General features: G+C 46.4%; 1 protein-coding gene across 8 annotated transcripts in view; it reads right to left on the reverse strand.

The window, feature by feature from the left end:
• Nucleotides 1-20348, reverse strand: part of LOC119444336 (venom metalloproteinase antarease-like TtrivMP_A) — a 1295510-nt gene that overhangs the window by 1090411 nt on the left and 184751 nt on the right. For 6 of the 8 annotated variants that reach the window (XM_049663289.1, XM_049663288.1, XM_049663285.1 and 3 more), the window contains exons 1-2: nt 19856-19963; nt 18240-18403 (exon numbers count right to left, since the gene is read on the reverse strand). The exons of the other annotated variants lie outside the window; for them this stretch is intronic. In XM_049663289.1, the coding sequence (XP_049519246.1) occupies nt 18240-18403; nt 19856-19904 (213 nt within the window). In that variant the 5' untranslated portion in view covers nt 19905-19963. Of the gene's footprint in view, nt 1-18239; nt 18404-19855; nt 19964-20348 lie in introns of those variants that run through there. 8 annotated transcript variants of the gene reach the window in all.

The raw sequence follows: 20348 nt of genomic DNA on the forward strand, positions 1-20348 counted from the left end.
GCCTGAATTTCGACAGATTTCCACCGAATCACTTACCAATGAAAGCAGCGGTTGTTGTGACCCGCCTGTTGTAGAGAGAGAGAGAGAAAGCGAGAGAGGAAAGGCAGGGAGGTTAACCAGAAATCAGTTTCCGGTTTGCTACCCTACACTGGGGTGGGGGATAAAGGGGTTGGAGAGAGTGCAAAGAGAGAGAGCAAAATAAAACAAAAAAAAAACTGAAAAAAAACACCGCATATCCACGGGGTGAATGATGATGAGTGGGCGAAGCTCCGGAGGGAATCATCGGTAAACCGTGAATCTTCCGTGTAATTCGCCCAGTCTCGCCGCACTAAATCGAACGATTGACTTCCACCAATGAAACGCGCCATATGTGACGTCATTCCTATTTTATAACAGCGCCCTTCATTATAATTGCACCATCTCCCGCTTAAGGGGACGCTAGCACAAACGCGTTAGAAACGTGCAGTACTCTTTAGTAAGGGGGAGAGGCCACAGCGTCTTACGCAGCCGTTTACACATGCCGGAACGTGCACCGCGTTTGCCGACGCCATCACATGACTGCTGAGAGAGTATAACCCCCGTATTCATAAACGCTCCTCGACTTGAACTTGACTTGCCACCGCCTTCAACGCGTTTCGAACGCGCTGCCCAAGGCGGTGGCAAGTCATGTTCAAGTCGAGGAGCGTTTATGAATACGGGGGTAAGGCGGAGAGGCCACAGCGTCTTACACCAGCTTCTTACACGGGCCGTAACGCGCTAGCACAAACGCGTTAGAAACGCGCAGTCTTTCGTTAACATTAGGTATTTATTGTCATCGTGGTGCGTGTGTCCATGTGCGCTTCGTGGCGTAGTGATTAGCGCCGCGCGTTCGGAAGCGAGGGGTCCCTGGGTCGATTCCGCGCTACAGACACAACTTTCGGAAATTTTTTTTTCATAAAAGTAGACGTGGCTACCTACTACGATGACGACTACTACTACGACGACGACGACGTAGACGTGGCTACCGACGACGACGACGACTACTACGACGACGACGACTGCTACATACTACAGAGGAGGCCACACCCTAAGGAGCTTCGCCCCTAAAACACAGGCATTGGTAACAAAGGAGGCGTTCCAGTCACAGACGTTCACACAGGCCAGTGCACTTCAGGAACCGCAGGAGCGCTTGCACGGCCTTCTGATGCGATGTGGAGTTGCGTCGATGTTGCAGAATTCTTTCTTAACGGCTGGTCATCGAACTGGTTTAGCACGACGGAGAGCGATTGTCTCTGCACACTGTATTGTGGGCACTGACAAAGAACATGACGAATTGTTTCCGCGTCTCCACAATTGTCACATGCTGCACTGTCGGCCATCCATATGCGGAACGCGTAGGCATTGGTGAACGCGACGCCTAACCATAGCCTACGCAGAAGGGTCGCATCTCTTCGGGGAAGTCTTGTTGGAAGTCGAAGGCTTAAGGTTGGATCCAAGGTGTATAATCGGCCGTGCATAAAATGTGGTTTATTCCAGTCTGATGAAGTGCATTGTCGCCTGTTGTAACCACTCAAGAAAACATTGATGTGACGGTCTGCACTTTGCCCAACAGTTCATGGACGCTGCATTCAAAGAACGATAGCTAAGAAACTGCGGCGTTTTCAGTTTGCTCAAAGGATGGCCACAGCATCACCCTACTAAAGGTTGTCCTTGTGCAGTTTTGAGGCAGCGAAATTCTCGATAATGTCTGTGTTCAAGGAACAGTGGGACTGAACAAGACTTTGCACACACTTGAGGAAATGAGCGTACTCCTGACGAACGTTGACAAAATGGTCCCTTTTCAAGGAATTAAAGTAAGTGGGAAGCTTCAAAATGTGCTGGCAAGAACGGCAGCAAATACAAAGAGTAACGACAGTTGAAGCCTCCCGGAATGCTCGGCTGTGAGCAGCACAAATTTGAGCTTACAAGCAAAATTATCATATTTTATTCCATTACGCGCCTTCACTTTCTTGTAAAGAGCAGGAAATTGGTGTCAGGACGCACACGGTAAAAGAAGAAGCAGATGAAATTACGACATGTCTTGCGACCGCTGCGATGCAGTGCTTTACTTCCGAAACCTTCTTTGCTGTCATAGCTTTTTTCGTAGTGTTGTTGGTGCAAGTGTGAGCTCGAAGCATGAGTAATAGATTAAATATGCGTATATGATGATCAAGAGGCTTAAGTTCTTTTGCATTAGTTAACGGACAGCTAGTCTACTGATGACACAGAATTTTATTGCTCTCGTATACCTACCTAGTGCAATGACATACAACTGTGCAAAGAAATTACACTAGAAACTCTGGTTGTTTTATTCTTAATATTTACTCGGCGGCGTTCTACGTTCATTAAAACAAAAACAATCCTCCGACGCGGTCTCGAGAAAGCACACTTCGTGCGCGAATGACGCCGCCACACGCCTGCTCTAAGGGCTCCTGTATATATGCTGTCTAGAAATACGAATTTTCGTCTCTCTCGCCTTAGAACTTCCGCAAAGCAATTACTCTGATTCACAATTAGTGTCCTTATTAATAGACTTACGTGAAATATCTTTAGAATTGTCAGCACAGGTTATTACCTCTCGATCCTGGGTAGAGGCAGCTGACGGACGACTCAAATATGATACTTTCGTCATTCAAATACCTGACATGCATTGCATAAAATTCGCAACTGTCTCTGATGTCACTTAAAGACAGCTTCCATTTTAAATACACGGATAAGTGCGCCGAACTTCTACTGTAAAACGGCCGCAGCAGCAGACGACGCTGCGCCACCTGCGACAAACCTCCGACCGCAGCGCAAATTTGGCGTCATGATCAGTGTGGCCAGGTCCGACGAGTCAGCGTAGCCAAAAGCTAGAGAAGTTGTAGCCTAAATGTAGCCAAACACAGAAAAGTGCAAAAACTTCGTAGCCAAATATAGCCATTTTTATTTGCAGTTTTATTTGTGTATACGTTTTCGCATTCGACTATGGCAATCCTTTTTTTGCACAACACGTCGCAAAAAAATGTTCGTGCCGCCGCGGCGGTCGGCCCTTGACATCAACAACAGCGACATCATGCTTGCACAGAAAACTTTTTGGTTGGGCCTGGAAGCACTTAACTTCTAGCGAATCGCTGCAGAGGGCGAAATCAGTGCTTTTATTTTTTCACAGATAGTACTAAGTTATTATGTTCAGATATTTACAGTAATATTAACTACGAACTCTGCTTTTTAGCTGTTGTGAGCGCAAAATAATGTTTAGCATCATCGATCTCTCACGTCATCTCTGCCTACGGCGTAGAAGTTCAGCTGTCCAGCGATCTGCGACGGGCTCACGGCTTCTTTTTTATGAGCTAAAACAAGCATTTCGCGCTACGATATCTCGTGTTATTTGTCTCATTGTCCTATCCTGTTTTCTCGTTATCTTTTTCAATTAGCTTGGCCCGAGTTAGCTGGTATATGCTCTATATACTGTCCATTTACATCAACCTGGCCGAAATCTTAGGTCTCTAGCACGGCAAGAACATGGGTTAAAATAAAGTGCCGGATAACAGATGCCACTCGCTGCCTGAATCGATGTAAGCGAAGCGTAAAAAGATTACTTCGTAAAACGGCACACCAGTGTAACAAGTGCGCCGTTGTTTTGGGCGACGAGCACGTCCCGATCGTAACTCGCTCGAAATGGTAAAAGCCGCGACGGCGCAGAAAGAGCAAAAGTAAACAACAAATTGATAACAGCGGTTTTGCTGTGAACGCCGGTTACTGTCAAAAGGCAAACCATGTTGATGTGCTACTAAATAGGATAGGGGCCCCCAAATAGAATAGCGGCCCCCAAAGAGCTTTGCGGGTGTTAGCGTTGGGGCATGCAGGAGGGAACAGCTTTAGAATAGGCGTTTGGCGTTTTCGGATAGCGTGTTGCGCTTGCAGCGTCACTACTGGCGTCAAAGAAAATCTGTTATAAATATTATAATAAAACATACCATTTTATGATAAGAGTGATATAGATTTTCGTGTTTTCGCTGTTTAATTACAATTCAGAACTTATTCTATCAGCAGCAAGCAACTTGTTGCACTCAGTTTTGAGTAACCCACTTTACGGACCTTCACCCAACCAAGTCAGTCCGTGTTAGGCCTACGAGCCACGAAATCAACAATTGAATTCCGAATCAGCTGCGTCTAATGAATCAATCTTCATTGCATACATTAATTGAGAGAAAGCGATCACCGCAATTCACTTCTCCTAGCTTACGAACTTCGCGCGTTACCACGAATAGAGCCCAGTTTGGTGCTAGGTTAGAACCGTCGCTTTGAGGGCGCCGTCATGTTTGTTGACAAAAGCTTTTGGGGCAGCTTTTGGGGCTCACGCTAAATCGATGAATTAGCGTGCCCGACGCAAAACCCAAAGACAGTTTGCGTGTTGCGCATGCGCAGTGGCTTCGACGCTATTTCTTTGGGGCCCCAAAACCGTTGAGGCCCCTATCTAATACTGTCTAACTGCCTAATGATTTGTGTGGTTTTACGTGCCACAACCAGGATATTATGAGGAGGCATGACGCAGTGGTGGACTCCAGTTTAATTTTCGCCATCTCGGGTTGTTTAACGTACACCTAAATCTAAGTACACGGTTGTTTCTGTATTTCGCCTTGATCTACATGCGGCCGCTGTGGCCGAGAATCAAACCCGCGTCCTCGAGCCAGCAGCGGGACACCTCACAAGCTAAGCGAACACGGTGGGTTAAGTTCTGTGAAACTGTGTACTTTGTACTGTTCTGTGTACTGTGAAAAACCCACTACTCCCAGGTTCATCCCAATGCCCGGGGATCGGGTGCCTAACGGTCAAGCAGGGTGTAAGTTTAAGTGCATCAAAGATCAAAGCCACCGGCTCAGACAACGGTGCAGAGAGAGAAGGAAAGGGGAGGGGGGGGGGGTCATTTCACGCCCGCACACACGCACAGCCACGCACCCGGCTCAGCCAGCTATAACATAGCCCTCCAGATTTGCTTCAACCCGATCAGAGCCAGCTCTGGAGCGTGGATTAGGGTGCCACTTATAGTCCAAACAAAGCCAAGTCGCAGATTTTCAGTAGCCCAAATATCGCCACATAGCCAACTCGTCCAAGTCGACGCCAAAAATGTTTTTCCTGTAGCTCAATTTGGCTTTATATAGCCAAGCCTCGCAACACTGGTCATGATGGGGAGAAGCGCTGAACTACTCTTCGTGCCCGAAGGACGTCACACCTAGCTACAGTGGCTAGAATGGGGAAGTGTGTTGAACGCGCCGGCTCGCGCGTGCCCCTTTGGGAGGAAACCGCCAGGTGGCGCTGACACACGCTTACACGTCGGCCGCGACGGCGGCTAGCAGCTGCAGTGCAAGGGCGCTGCATGGAATGCGATCGCGCAGTCGAATATGCAATAACAAAAAATGAAAGCTTCGTAATATATATTCTCGCCCGTGCATGGCGGCAACTGGCGATAGAGTAGCCCTTTCGTAATTGAAATGCGCCAAGGTAACAATTCGATTGAGTGCTCGTCGATAGAAGAATGTAGCTTGCTTTAGACGATTTACTCCGGCTGACACCTTATCGAACGCAAAGCAAGGAAATTCCCAGTGGTAACTTGGAGGCAAGCATTTATTTTTTGACGCACTGTTTACGCAAACAACTAACTTTTGAAGAGTAGCTCACAATTCGTTTAAAACAAACCATTCTCCGTCATCGATTATTTTTTGCTACGCGACGCACCTGAGCTGGTGCTTGTTTTCTCACGAGAAAAAAAATGTTTTAAATTGTTCACAAACAGTTCAAACAGAACGTTGTCAGCCTTAAGTTATTCTCTGTTAAGTGACGCGACTGAGCTTCAGGTGCTTCTTCTTTTCACGGGAAGACTCTCTCTTTGTTGAGTGCCTTCGTGTAGAAGGGAAAACGGATGACCAAAATAATTTTGTAACTTGGTTGATAAGGCTGGGACCATGCGGTGCACAGCACAATATGAAATCAAGGGTTCGACGGAAGCCCGTCTGGTCGGGATGAAACATGAAGCAACAAAATGACAGACACCGACCAAAATAAAAGCTAAAAAATAATAAAAACTGAGTAAAAGACGTTTCGGCTTCGATACAGAAGCCTTGTTCACAATGGTGTGAAGGAAAATTCGTTTCAGCTTATGTACTCTTGAGCACGTGACGCAAACAGCGCGTGTACGACGGGGGGAGGGTTCCCTCACTTCGATTGAGCGTGTGACGTGTTTTTTGTATCTCCAACCACTCTAGATAGAGACGTGATTTCAAGTTTCTTTCTTGGCCGATAATTCTTGATAATTCTTGCCTGACCACAAGAGGCTCCTCTGCTTTTGCCTTAGAAACACGTACTTCTGCTTCGACAAGGTCTTCTACAGGCAAGTCCACGGAACGGCAATGGGTGCCTCCGTCTCAGTGACTGCGGCCAATCTGACGATATAATGGCTGGAAAATCGTGCGCTCGCTTCCTTCAGTCCCAGGCCAAGAGTTTTCCTGCGCTATGTGGACGACTGTTTCTGCGTAATTCGGCGCAGCGCTTTGACTTCGTTCACTGCGCACCGAAACAGTCAGGAAAAGGCCATCCAATTCACAGTAGAAACGGAGGTCGACAATAGTCTCCCATTTTTGGACGTGCTTGGCAACAGATGCGATGGAGCGCTTTCGTTTAGCGCATACCGAAAGGAAACTCACACTGGCCGCTACCTAAACTTTCATTCTGTTCATACGGACGCTCACAAAAGGTCGGTTGTTGCCTCCCTGTTCAACCGTGCGAACCGCATTTGCACCGAAGCAGAAGGCCTTTCACAGACTTGGACCGCGTGCGTGGCGATCTCTCGGCAAGCGGCTATCCCACGTCGTTTTTTAATGCTGTGGAACACCGCCTTTCTGATTCCGTCCGACCGGCTAATCCCCGACCAAGAAAACGTGCTGAAATACCCTACGTTCCTGGGATAAGCGAGGCCTTGTCTCGTGTGCTGCGCACTTATGACGTTGAGGTTGCACACGTGCCTGTGTGTAAGCTGAGGCATGCACTCGTGGGCGGTAAGGACAAACTTCCGAGAGAATCGTTTCCTGGCGTGGTCTACAAGATACCATGCGCAGATTGCGACTACGCATACATCGGTGAATCGGGCAACTTCAAACAGAGACTGCGGCAGCATCAGAACGATGTCGAAAAGAAACGAACAGTTTCGAATGCCCTTGCCGAACATACGGATGCAACAGGCCACAAGATTGACTGGGAAAAGTCAAGAATTATCGGCCAAGAAAGAAACATTTAAATCACGTCTCTATCTAGAGTCGTTGGAGATACAAAAAACACGTCACACGCTCAATCGAAGTGAGCGAACCCTCCCCCCGTCGTACACGCGCTGTTTGCGTCACGTGCTCAAGAGTACATAAGCGGAAACGAATTTTCCTTCACACCATTGTGAACAAGGCTTCTGTAGCGAAGCCGAAACGTCTTTTACTCAGTTTTTATTATTTTTTAGCTTTTATTTTGGTCGGTGTATGTCATTTTGTTGCTTCACAGCTCAATATGACGTCGTTTTTGTGCAGACAGTTGACAAGCTCTTCCAAGCTGTCACTGTGCAGCTCGTTGTAACTGAACCACATCAAAAACACTGGTTTCAGGGGCGTCTATACAAATGAGAAGAGCTGCTCCGAAGGGTGAACGAGGTCCCCATTGACGCAGAACTTGGTGAACATCGCCACCTGTTCGATGGCTTTGCCAGTGGCAACAAGGAGCTCGTCAAAACATTTCTTGCACACAGACTACAGGGTATTTACCCTGTCACGCAGAAGACTAGCCGAGAGTCGCTCATCTTTTCAGGGTAATCATGGTCGGGTAGCATTGCGGATTCAAAAAGACAGACTGGTGGGCTAGTTGGTATGACATTATTTACACAGTAGCGCAAAAGCACACAGACGGCAAAACTTGAAACAGACGGGACACAGCGCTAAGAATTGAGTGTTTGTCGCGTGAGGCGCCTGTATCAGTTGAACTTACTAGGTTGACTTCTTTGTGTGTCTTCCTTGTACATTCCTTTTCTATGGCTATATATATATATATATATATATATATATATATATATCTGCTCTCGTCCAATAAACACTCAGTTGTTAGCGCTGTGTTCCGTCTGTTGCTTTCACCAACCGTGCGAAAGCAATATACTGCGTAAGTAAAGCATTGTGGACTTCTTTATCATGTGAAGGAGGAAGGAGGGAAGCAAGAGAAAGGCAGAAGGCAGGGAGGTTAACCACAATAACGTCCGGTTGGCTACCCTACGCAGGGGGAATGGGAAGAGGGAACACAAAGATGACAGGGAGAGAGAGGAGGGTAGGAAAGAAGGGAAATTAGCGGTTAGTTCGCTGACGCGTGTGTTATTGCACTAATAGTCACGGACGTTGACACAAGCCCATCGTCCTCAAGAAGCACAAAAGTGCCTTCACCGCTTTATGGGCCGACGAGCGATGGGGGCGCGGTGTTCCCGCCGCACCTACACGGAAAGCGTCCGATTGTCCAGTTTTTTTTAGCGCATTAGCAAGTTCTTGTCTTTCTGGGGCATATCGTGGACAGTGGCACATCAGTTGGTCAATAGTTTCGTCGGTGCCGCTGACCTCGCATGCTGCACTGTCGGTCGCTCCAATTAATGTAGAGTATGCGTTTGTGAAGGCAACTCCTAACCAAAGGAGACAGAGAAGCGAAGCTTCACATCGAGGAAGTCCGAATGGAGGTCGGAGTTGCAGTGAGGGGTTTAATTGATGCAGTCGTGTAAGTCGTAAGTTTGGCGAGTTCCACTCGGTCAGTGAGAGACAGCGTGCCAGGTGTCGAAGCTACCTTGCAGCGTCTGTCCTCGAAAGGGGAATTGGAACGCTGAGCTCTTCTTGGTGTGATGTGCGAGCAGCGTTGTCTGCGGAATCATTGCCACTGATTCCACAATGACCAGGTACCCATTGAAATGCAACGTGATGGTGAAGTTTCACGGTTTCGTATGTGAACTGTTCATGACAGCCGCGTCGGAGAACTGACTGCATGCACTGTAATGCCGGTTTTGAGTCTGAAAACACAGCCCATTTTGTAGGTCTTTCAGAATCAATCAATTCTAGTGCACGACGCAGAGCCGTTAGTTCTGCCGCCGTTGAAGTCATGACATGCGATGTCTTGCACCGCAGTGTTATTCCTCGCGTTAGTATAACCACCGCACCACCAGAACTGGACGACGTAGTCGATCCATCGGCATAGATGTGCACGTGGTTGCTGTACTTTTCTTGCAAGAGGAGTAAGCTCAGTTGTTTTGGAGCAGGGGCCGGTACATCTGACTTCTTCTGTAGTCCTGGAATCGTTATATGTACTTGTGGACGGCTCAAATACCACGGAGGAAACACTGGCTTGGCCGCAGGTGCGTACCCTGAAGTAAACGATGCACGATGTGCACTGACAATAGCGCTAAATGTCGAGCAGGTCCTTTCAGTAGTGAGGCGCGCCAGGTGGTGTTAAGGGGTCCTAGCATAGTGTCTGAGATGCGTACGCATTGTCTCAACGGTAATGTGCGTCGTGATTTGGTAATCCTGGGCAATGGTCATGGTTTCAGCCGTTGACGCACTGCATCTTGCAGGTGTTGGATATTGCAGGCAGGCTGTACTGCAGGAATCCAACGAACAACACCATGTACAGCTGTAACATACCATGTATGGATACTCCCCAACTTTTTCCTGCAAGGAACCTGAACAGGTGACAGATACCAGTCAGCCGCTTTTTCACGTAATTCACATGCGGAGTCCAAGACAGGTCTCTGTCAATTACGACTCCCAGGAACCAGTGACTTCTGCTGTATGGTATAGGTTGTCCATTATTCATATTCCGTAAGCAGACATTGGCTTCCTGGTGAATGCCACCATTGCGCACTTTTCACATTAAATTTCAAGTCCTTGTTGACGAAGGTAGCAAGATGTCATTGTGGCTGCCATCTGGAGCCGAGCGCGAAGCTGAAGTCGTGTTACACCTGATGCCCAAATGCAGATGTCGTCCGTATAGATGTAAAGTCGTACGGTGCTTGGCAGGTTGTCAGCTAATCCAATAAAGGTTAGATTGAAAAGCGTCGAGCTAAGCACTTCGCCTTGAGGCACTCCTCGGCTACCGTAATGCTCGGTTGTCGGGCCATTTTCTGTGTGCACGTAGAATGATCTTCTCTGTAAGTAGCTGCACACCCACATATATATCTTACCACCAAGTCCTACTGCTTCTAACGCGCCAAGGATGGCGTCATGGGTGACATTATCGTAAGCCCCTTTAACGTCTAGAAACAGAGCAGCAGATAGTCATTTACAGGCCTTCTGGTGTTGCGCAAATGTTACCAAGTCAACAACGTTGTCTGTTGACGAACTGCCACGCCTGAATCCGGTCATAGCGTCTGGGTAGATTTCATAGTACTCTAAGTACCATTCCAGACGTGTTAAAATCATTCTTTCCATTGTTTTTCGACACAACTGGCAAGTGCGATTGGACGGTATGAGGAAATGTCCAAAGGCGACTTGCCAGCTTTGAGAAGTGGAATGAGGCGACTTGACTTCCATTCCTGCGGAACCGTACCCATCTGCCAGGAGTCGTTGTATAGGAGCAAGAGTGCCTTCTTAGCTTGGACTCCTAGGTTACACAGGACACGGTACGTAATCCCGTCAGGTCCTGGCGCTGAAGAACTCCTGCACAAAGCCAGCGCAGCTTCTAGTTCTTCCATAGAAAACGGGCACTGCCTGCGGGGATTGCGTGAGAACAGTGGGTGGTCGAGCGTTCCCGTTCCATCGGAGTTTGCCTCGCCAGCAATCTTTCTGCAGAAAGATTCAGCGACGTCAATTTCTCTACATTGTAGATGTAGTGCCAGAGATTTAAACCGGTGGCGCTGACCAAAAGTTGTGCCAAGACCACGAACAGTCCTCCATATAAGCGATCAAGGTTTTCGCGGATCCAGGGACTCGCAAAAGGATACCCATTATCGGGAAGCCAGCTTGTTCATGTGACGCTGTATTTTCTATTGTGTTCGTCTAGCCAATCTCAAGTCATGAGTGGACTTCGTGCGTCTACATCTTCGTTCCGCACGACGGCGAATTGCTCGAAGTTTCTCGAGTTCGATGTGGAAATTGGTGCGGGCAGAACTTTTCAAAACCGAATGCGTGGTTGTTTGTATGGCATCCTTTATTGCGCCCTCTAGGTTGTAGGAGGTACCGTAACGACAGCAGTCTTCCATGATTATTTTGTATTTAGGCCAATCGGTGCACTGGACGGCTCCGGGGGACTTGGAGCTAGTCGGACCTTCAATCTTCAGATAAGTTGGGATGTGGTCGCTACCTCGCGTTTCTAAATCTGAAAACCAGTGCACTCTTCTCGAAAACGAACGTGAAACGAAGGTAAGATCCAAGCAGCTACTATACACTGATCCACGCAGATAAGTGGGGCTTCTATCATTTGACAGGCAAAGTTCGCGTTCAGAGGCAAAGGACACCAATGTTCTGCCTCCAGAGTTCACTTTGGAGCTTCCCCATAGGTAATGGTGGGCATTAAAGTCGCCAGTGATCACCCACGGCTGTGGAGTCGTTGTCCAAAATTTCCTGTAAACGCTCACAATCCAGGCGACTTGTTGGAGATAAGTAGGCTCCAAGAATTGTGAACGTGAGCTTTTTCTTCTTCACTGTACAGCAAACATATTGATTTACTTCGTAAGGAGGCACTGACTGATGCACATAAGTCAAGTCACGGCGTATAACACAACAATCTTGCTGCACTCTCCGTGCGTAGAGGATATAGAGCACTCATAACCGGACCGTCTGATGGGAGCTGACAAGTTTGGCTCGCATATCACGATAATGGGGAATTGGTGCGTAAAGACAAACTGTCTAAAGTCAGCCATACGTGACTTAAGCCCTCTTGCGTTCCACTGAAAGACAGATACATTCTTGACCTCCTCTTGAAACGACGCCACCTCTCGGGCCGTGGTTTTACCCTAGAGCCGCAAGTACCGGACTCAAGGTGTCCAGCACTTGCAGTTCGCTCTGTGCCGATGGGGTTTTCATGCTGCTAAGTAGAATGCGCATGGCGTCCATAAGTGACTTCAACATCGCTATCACTTGGCGATCCTCAGTTGTCGTCGCATCAGCGGTTTGTGAGGTCATCGAGAGCGGCGCGATTTGATGTGACTTCGAGGCAGGTTGTGCTCTTGGAAGTGTAGGCCACTCTTCAGGAGGAGCGAGTGTTGCCCCTTTCTTCGTTTTCCCAGTGTCCGTCTTTGTGGAAGTCGGCGTTGGTATGGTAGCCGCTTTGCCGGAAGATGGTGTATCTCTATCGGTAGATGCTACTCTTCGTGATGCTCTTCGGTGGCGATGTCGTCGTCGCCTGAGAGTAGCGGCAGCCTCTTTGTGTGTAGAATGGTCCCTTACCATACGTTTGAGTACCGCTCGCTCGTTCCTCACCCGCGGGCAATCCTTGAATGAGGCCTCATGGCTACCATGGCAGTTAGGGCATTTTAACACAGTTGCGCGGCAGGCTTCTTCCGAATGAGATTCAGCGCACCGTGGGCACACGAGATTGTTCCTACAGACACCTTTTACGGGTCCCATCTTGCAGCATTTGTAGCATTGCAGGGGCTTCGGTACGTATGGCCGGACTGGATGGCGGATGTGGCCAACTTTGACGTGTGAGGGAAGGCTGTCTCCCTCAAACTCATGCTTGAGGCAACGTGTGTTGCCAAGTCTTGCGATGTGCGTGATAAGAGTGCCTTCTGTAGTCAACTTTATTAATATAGGCAAGTCGTTCGTTGGTATAGAAATATCGACATCCTAAATGCCGCCGACAGGGCTATGGCAGCCTGTAGGAATCATGGATCGCACTTTCACTTTGTCGATCTCCGTTACGTGCCGCAGGCTTTGCAGCGCACTACGGTGTAGAACTTCTACTGCGAGTACATTCTTCCATGGGTTTATTCTCACGTCTTTGATCTCATTTGGTGCGATTCCCTCAAGAAACGCAGAAAGGACTTGCCTGTTTAGGAGTCGCAGATTGGACACAGGGTCCACGGGCATGAAGAGCATAGTGTATGGCCAGCGCTGTGGTGTTGTCTTCACGGTGGAGACACTTGCCTATGATGAGCTCCGTAGCAGTCTTCTTTTTGTAGTTCGGCTCATGACAAGCGTGAAATCGTCATCCGACGAGTCGACGCTGTTCGAGTACGAGTACAACGCGGTGGCCTCGCTGTCCGTGTCACGTGACGCGTTTCCACGTTTCCTGGACGCGACCCGACGTGATGGTTGGGCGCCAGGAAGGTCCTCCAGGGCTTCGTTATCCATTGCCGCAACAAGGGAGCGGCAGTTCCCAGATTTTTCAGAGAAACAAAACGAGACAAGGGTACATGCTTGGTATGGTTTGGTTTGGTGCCTACAGATATAGCACAACCCACTACGGGGGATTAACCATGAATCGGGCGGCAGTGGGAAGAAAAATGAAGGATACTTAAATGGGATTATCTCACTTAAGAATGAGATAATAAATGAATTCTAATCGTTAATATTAATTTTCATGCTATAGCATCTTAGAATTTGAAGCAAATATTTCCGTTGCCTTGTGAAAAAAAATTAGCATGACAGTCTCCTTGTTAAAAGGTGGCATGTTAAAAGGTGGCATTAAAGATGGCATCACATACGTTCCTATTACACTGTCCTAGTGCCGATGCCCCCAGAGATAGAATGATAGGTAGCGTAATGGTCAATCCAAGTTGGCGGAGGGGACCTTCTAGAAGTCGTTTTCTATGCATGGTGAACCTACAACACTCTATAAAGAAATCATCCATAGTTTCGGGTTCATTGCAATAAAAACATTGAGGTGAAGGCGCCAAACCAGACCCCATGGGAATAGAAATTAAGCCTTGGTATTCGGCAACGCATTCTAGTAAATGACACTTCAAATTTTCTTGTTGAACACCATCTGCTGTGCCAAGGAAATCTAAGGTGCTGAAAATCGGTGTTATTGAGTACACATAATTTGGCACGTTCTTGGACAGAAAATTTTTTAAATCTTGCAGAAGTGACGTATGCCGAAGGTCTTAGGATCCTCATTACCGGGCCATTAAGAGATGCCGCTGTTAGTGAGTCTGCAGATTCGATTAATGGGAGCCCCACGTGCCCTGGTACCCTTACCAGATGGATAAGGCGTAAATGTTGGGGGATTGATGAATGAAATTCTCGGAGAATGATAGATGAATTGGGCAGTGATAAAGCGGAGCAAACAGACAAGAGTCGGTTAAGATTACGGCTGAAGTAATAGATGTGGGAAATTTTCGTAGAGCTAGGATGATCGCTAATAACTCCGCCTGAAATATTGGCGCAAAGTCGGGTAGTCGAAGGGAGAAAGACAAATTTAATGATGCCGAAAAAATATCCACTCCTGCCTTCTCTTCACTAACAGAAGCATCTGTGGCTATTACTGCCTTTATTTGGAGGTTCTCTAGGTGGTCATCTAACAAACTTTTTAGGTATCGAATAGGCAGGAGTTTAGCGTTTTTAGGAAGTATATCATCGAATTCAACGCTTCCTGTCGCAGTAGGGAAATTTTTAAAATCCACATCACGGATTTATATTTGTAATAGCTCTAGTAGTTTCTGCACAAAAACTACCTGGGAACAATGCAGTTTGGACCATCGATTCTCAAAGAATGCAGTCGGTTCTCTAATAAACATATAGAAGGAGCGTCTCTGGGGAGAATCATATATGTTCAGTAACGTTTTGACTGTCAGTATACGAAAACGAGTTTAAAGAGAAGGCAGGTGAGTTTCATGATAAAGGATATTATTCGCTACATATTTTGTATGGCCGAGACATAGACGTAGTGATTCGCGCTCTAAAAGAACCAGAGGGCGTAATTTATACGTGGGACCTCCAAAAATAACACGCATCCAAACTCTAGAATGGGGCGGACATACATAGAATAAATCATCAGCAAGGTCTCCCTGCGCATTCCGAAACGATAGCTGCTGACTCTTCGTAATAAACCAACTGCGCGTGCTCCTTTAGATGCGATGTATTCTATGTGTGTCTTCCAATTAAGCTTTTCTGTGTAAATCATTCCCAGTTACTTTAAAGATTGCACCTGCGGAATATTCTGCTGGCCATACGACAGTGTTATTCGGAAAGGAAAAGTTAAGGGAAAAACAATGATTGCAATTTTGTTGACATTTAGCGACATTTGTATTCCTTTTAGCCAAATTTAAATCTGATTCAAATACGATTGCAAAGTTTTATATAAGCTATGTATTTATTTGATACCGATAAAAATGCGATATCATCAGCGTGTACGTATACCTGTACGTGATGATGTGTCGGGAGGTGATTTAGCAAAATATTAAATAATACGGGGGAAAGTACTCCACCTTGAGGAACACCCCTTGTCTGTTTGTAAATGTGAGAAGACACACCGTTTTGATAGCAATAAAATGTGCGTCCGCTTAGAAAATTTTGAAACCATGCAATTATATACTGTGGGAGATTCACACTTTCGATTCTGTTGATTAAGGTACTGTGATCGACACTGTCATACGCCTTCGCAATTTCTAATGTGACTAAGTCCGCGTGTCTAATGTCTAATGTTGAGGCGAGCGAGTTGAATTCGACTCTCCAAGTCAACATGAGCACACCAAATTGAGCAGCCGGGCTTGAATCCTATTTGAGAATCACTCAATATTTGGTTCTCACCTACCACCTATCGATATGACCATACAGAACTCTCTCGATTAACTTTACGAGATTTGAGGTCAGAGAAATACGTCTAATGTTATCTGTTGTATATCCACCACCCGGCTTTTTGAGTAGCGGAATTATTTTGGCAACCTTCCAATGTCGATGGATCCACGCGTTTTTTTTAATCGAGAAATCTATGAAATTAAGCAAATCCTGGGGAGGTAATTCGAATAATAATTTTATCATTGCTGTAGTTATGCCATCAGGACCTGCGGCTGGAGCTGGCAGCATCTTTACCTCTCTCATTAATTCTTCTAATGTGACTGCTATGTAATCATTAGCTGTTTCAGGCGTCGGTATATGATGGGGGCGAAGTGATGTGAATCGACGCTCTAAGCCTTTTGCAATCTCCTCCAGTGACTGTACCAATTCAGTGGAAGTTAAGCTAACAGACTCTACTTTATCGGGGCTGAAACAATCTTTTTAGACCGTAGAAACCTAAATAGGGCTTTTTTATTACTAGACTGCGATAGGTAACTGTAATGTTTAGTGTTATCATTTTCTTTCGCTTTGTCAACTGTTTGGCTGAAGGTAGCTGCAACAAATTTATAGTCATTCTAATTACGTGGACATTGATTATACAGTAACTTTCTCCAGGCTGCCTTTCTTCTTCTATATTCGCGTTCCCAGTCCGGATTCCACCATGGTGAATAAGGACCCCGTTTAGTTGATTGCATACTGAAGCTGGATTTCATGTAACTGTCACTTATCACTTGACACAAATTAACTGCCTTAACTTCATCATTTAAGCCAACCTGTTTATTTAAAGCTGATCGCAGTGAATCTTGAAGTTTACTATACTCACCATAGGTTCGGACATGCTTTTCGACCAAATTAATTGGTCGCATTACTTCAAAAATAATTGAAAGATGGTCGCTATTTGTGGCCGATGTGATAGCAGACCCGGAGAAAATTGCACAACCTGAACTGGAAAAAGTTAGGTCTAACATAGAACGCGATTTGTCGGATACATAAGTAGGGGTTCGCGAATTTGCACAGTTAATATTATTTGACAAAACTCAAACCAACAATATTTTACCACAAGAGTCGGACCGATAACCCCATGATACGTGGTGAGAATTAAAGTCACCGTTCTATGAAAGACACACTTCGTCGTCGTAGTCTTTATCATGTGAGAAGCTTCCTCAACCTTCCCACTATCCAGCAGTGCGTCCAGTTCATAGTCTGCATTCGCAATGGTGAGGAGAAGTGTCAGATCGCCCCCTTCGCAGTTGCCACTGCTGGGAGCTTTGAACAAATCGTAGAAACTAAGAGAGTTAACGGTGAGAAAAAATTGGGAAGCAGTACGATAGTAGCCTCCAGACACGAAACAATGTTTTCGCACCATTAGTACACATTTAGACTTGCTGCAACACAAAAAGAAACGAACGTAATTTTACACAGTTCACGGCGAGCGGCGTCACTGAAGCAGCAGAGCCGGCGCGACTCGCATCGGGCGACGTGTCAACGGCAGCGCGCACCCCCTCCCGGTTTCCTACCGGCGGCTTCAATGCGCCCCGTAGGCGCTGCATGCCGGTCGTCACCCTTCCCCATTCTAGCCACTGTAACCTAGCCATCTAGCCACCGTACTCTCGCTAACGCTCGAGGTAGACAGCCTCTCTCTCAGGAGTACGCACTTCTCGTAGTCTTCACAAGGTCGCATTGCAGACCTTCTGCGATGCACCTTCATTATCGGAAAGCGGGGCTGCAGAGAAAGACCTTGTCGTATAATCATCGCCTCTCCTCCTGGCACCCAACGGGGCCTCTTATTGGTGGCCTCCTCCCCCAGCGCGCGCCCTCTCATTTTTCGCCTCCTCCCCTAGCACGCCTCTCCTCTTCTGCTGGTCATATGACCTGACTTCCCCGGCGTGGGTCTCATCCTCTCCTGGTCACGTGACCTGCGTAACAATGCCGGACAGACAGAGCGCGAAGGATCGACTTCGAACAGCTTCGCTGTTAATACGTTGGTCCATCCGGTAACGATTTGGAGCACCACAAAGGGGGTAGGATAGATAGCTTCCTCTGAAGTGCTTCATGTAGCATTGATTCCTATAGGGCGAGGGATCTGCATAGGTTTTTTTTTACTGTAGATGTATCAATTGTTATCCAATTTACAGTTAGACCGTTGGTAAACGCCAATAAGAAACCATCATCTCTAATTTCGCCGTGTCGAACCTTCCTGGAAGTAAATGCTCATTCAGTGTAGGAAAGGAAGACGCTTCTTACTGTGATAATTTTAAATGAGACAGCCAAATGACCAATCATTTGTTTAAATACCAGCCTCGTTGACGAAGAGTAGTTAGCCGCTTATTGTCTGTACTCGCAACGATAGCAACACAACTTGATGTCACTCTTCGTGTTATCATGATTCGTATGGTCTTAGCATAGTTGTGTTACCACAATATGTATATATTTTTATAAACATGCCGCCTCAAGGTATCCCGCACTTACCAAGTCGAGTTCGTTGCCTTGGTCACTGGCTGTAATGAAATGAAGTTCATCCGCCAGTACGGAGCTCCTCTCAAGATTGAGCATTATCTTGTCATTAATGTGAAGGCCTAAGCTCGACGTACCAGCCCGTCTTTGCAGTAGGGTAGGATAGACAAAAAATTCTTCTGTTTCATGTAAGAAAGGCAAGCGAAATGATACGTAAGCAAGAAATTATTTCATGGGAGAATCATGTTAAAACCAAAACACTGAACGTCATGATCGGATACACTTTGACGAGACTTGTTTTTTATCGTTAACGTGTACAGAAGACCATTGCCTAGAACTACTATCTACTATAATGATCATCATTGATCACTTGTTCCTACTGCGCAACGAAAGGCAGCTGCTGGAGTTTCCCTATAACCTTAACAGATTATGTTGCTGGCCTAGTTTGTTTAACTTGCAGATTTACACGCGCACACATTAGGCGGAGACAGTGAAGTAGACGCAAGAGAAGCGCTAACTAATAATTACTGCGCTTCATCAATTGTCCATAGCCCAATCACTCGATCTCATCCCCAGTTGGCTGTGTTGCTTCCCCTGCCAACCTTGCTGTTGCCCTTGATGAGCCTAAACTACCGGTGCTATGTATTGCACCACTTGCTAATTGCAATTTCTATTCATAATCTGAACTAGAACACCAGCCATTAGTGTCCCTATCTAATCCCTATGGCAGTTTCTGTAACTACCAGTACAATCTGTTATATGGCACAGAAATACGACGCGGATTCTGAAACAAGTAACATTGAAGAAATAATTATAACTCATCTGTTAAAGGGGCACGAATACTGAGCGTTACTTAAAAAAAAAGCTTTTCAAAGAAGATCCTTCGCGTTTTCAACGTATCCCTCATTGATGAAGTACCATCAACATATTTAACCTTTCTACGTGTGGCAAAAAGCCAGAATTATATTTATCATCACAACAGATATAAGGAGCTTCTTTCATAATGAATATCAGAGAACTTACGCTTATTGATTTGCTGTGTCATCACGATTTTTGCATGTAGCCCAGCGTTCTGCGCTCACAAATTGAAGCCCACAGTGCTTTAGCAAAGGCAACTCTTGAGAGAGTTATCACAGGTGCGGTGATTCTCACCCCGGGGAACGAAGTTTCTGTACTGCTCAATCAGTAGTGCGTATTTCCTTCGTCTACACATTCGATTGATTTCCGTTACGGCAACTAACGAGGCTACTCGTCAAACATAATCCAAATCAGCCTAACCACGAGATCACTAATACAATGACACATATCGACGCCACAGGACCTCCCCAGCAGCTCACGTGATGCAACGTAAAGGTTTTAGTACTATACAAAAATCTTTACGCAAGCATTCAAACACCAATGAGGTCCACTCAATTACAGATCCAATTGCTACATCAAGCTAGGAAAGCGGGCGTTCATTTCATTGCAGGGAAACTTGAAGAACAGTCGGCTAGGCGTGCACAATTTGATATGAATGCGAATACAGTTATATTGTGACTTATGGGTAGATAAATCAGCTGCCACGTTAAACAAAGAGTGAAGTATAATTATGAATTCTCAGTATGTCTCTCTGTGACCAAGCTGATAATTACCTCCATAGCAGTTGAGCAGAAATTGTAGAAACACAATGGCGGGAAGCATTGTTATTTGGTTGCGAAACGCACATTTAGGGCAAGCTACAGTTTTATCGTAGTCGTATGCTATCCTATATTATATACACTGTGGTCTTCCAGTGCATATGGCTTTCCTATAGGTTAATGTGCCACGGAGTTGATAAGATCAACCTCAATCACGACTTCTGACTGACGTTGTAGGAGCAGGGCTGTTGTTTTGCGTTCCTTCCATAAGAAAAGGGCAGTCAAACGCAGTCTAAAGAAAATGAAGACGGTATTGAAACCAGAGGGTTCAAAATGTCTTGCCCGCAAAAGTTCACATTGTTCTGTAAAGCCACCTGCTGGTCATCCCTGCTTCTGGGTCAGCAGCATATGACAGGATAAAGCCATATGCGGCTCGCTCCTTATATTGCATCGGCCAATACCAGATAATACATGTTCCTGAATACACAAAGTGTGCGCGTGATTGATG

This window comes from Dermacentor silvarum, chromosome 3 (genome assembly GCF_013339745.2).
Source record: "Dermacentor silvarum isolate Dsil-2018 chromosome 3, BIME_Dsil_1.4, whole genome shotgun sequence".
Lineage (NCBI taxonomy): Eukaryota > Metazoa > Arthropoda > Arachnida > Ixodida > Ixodidae > Dermacentor > Dermacentor silvarum.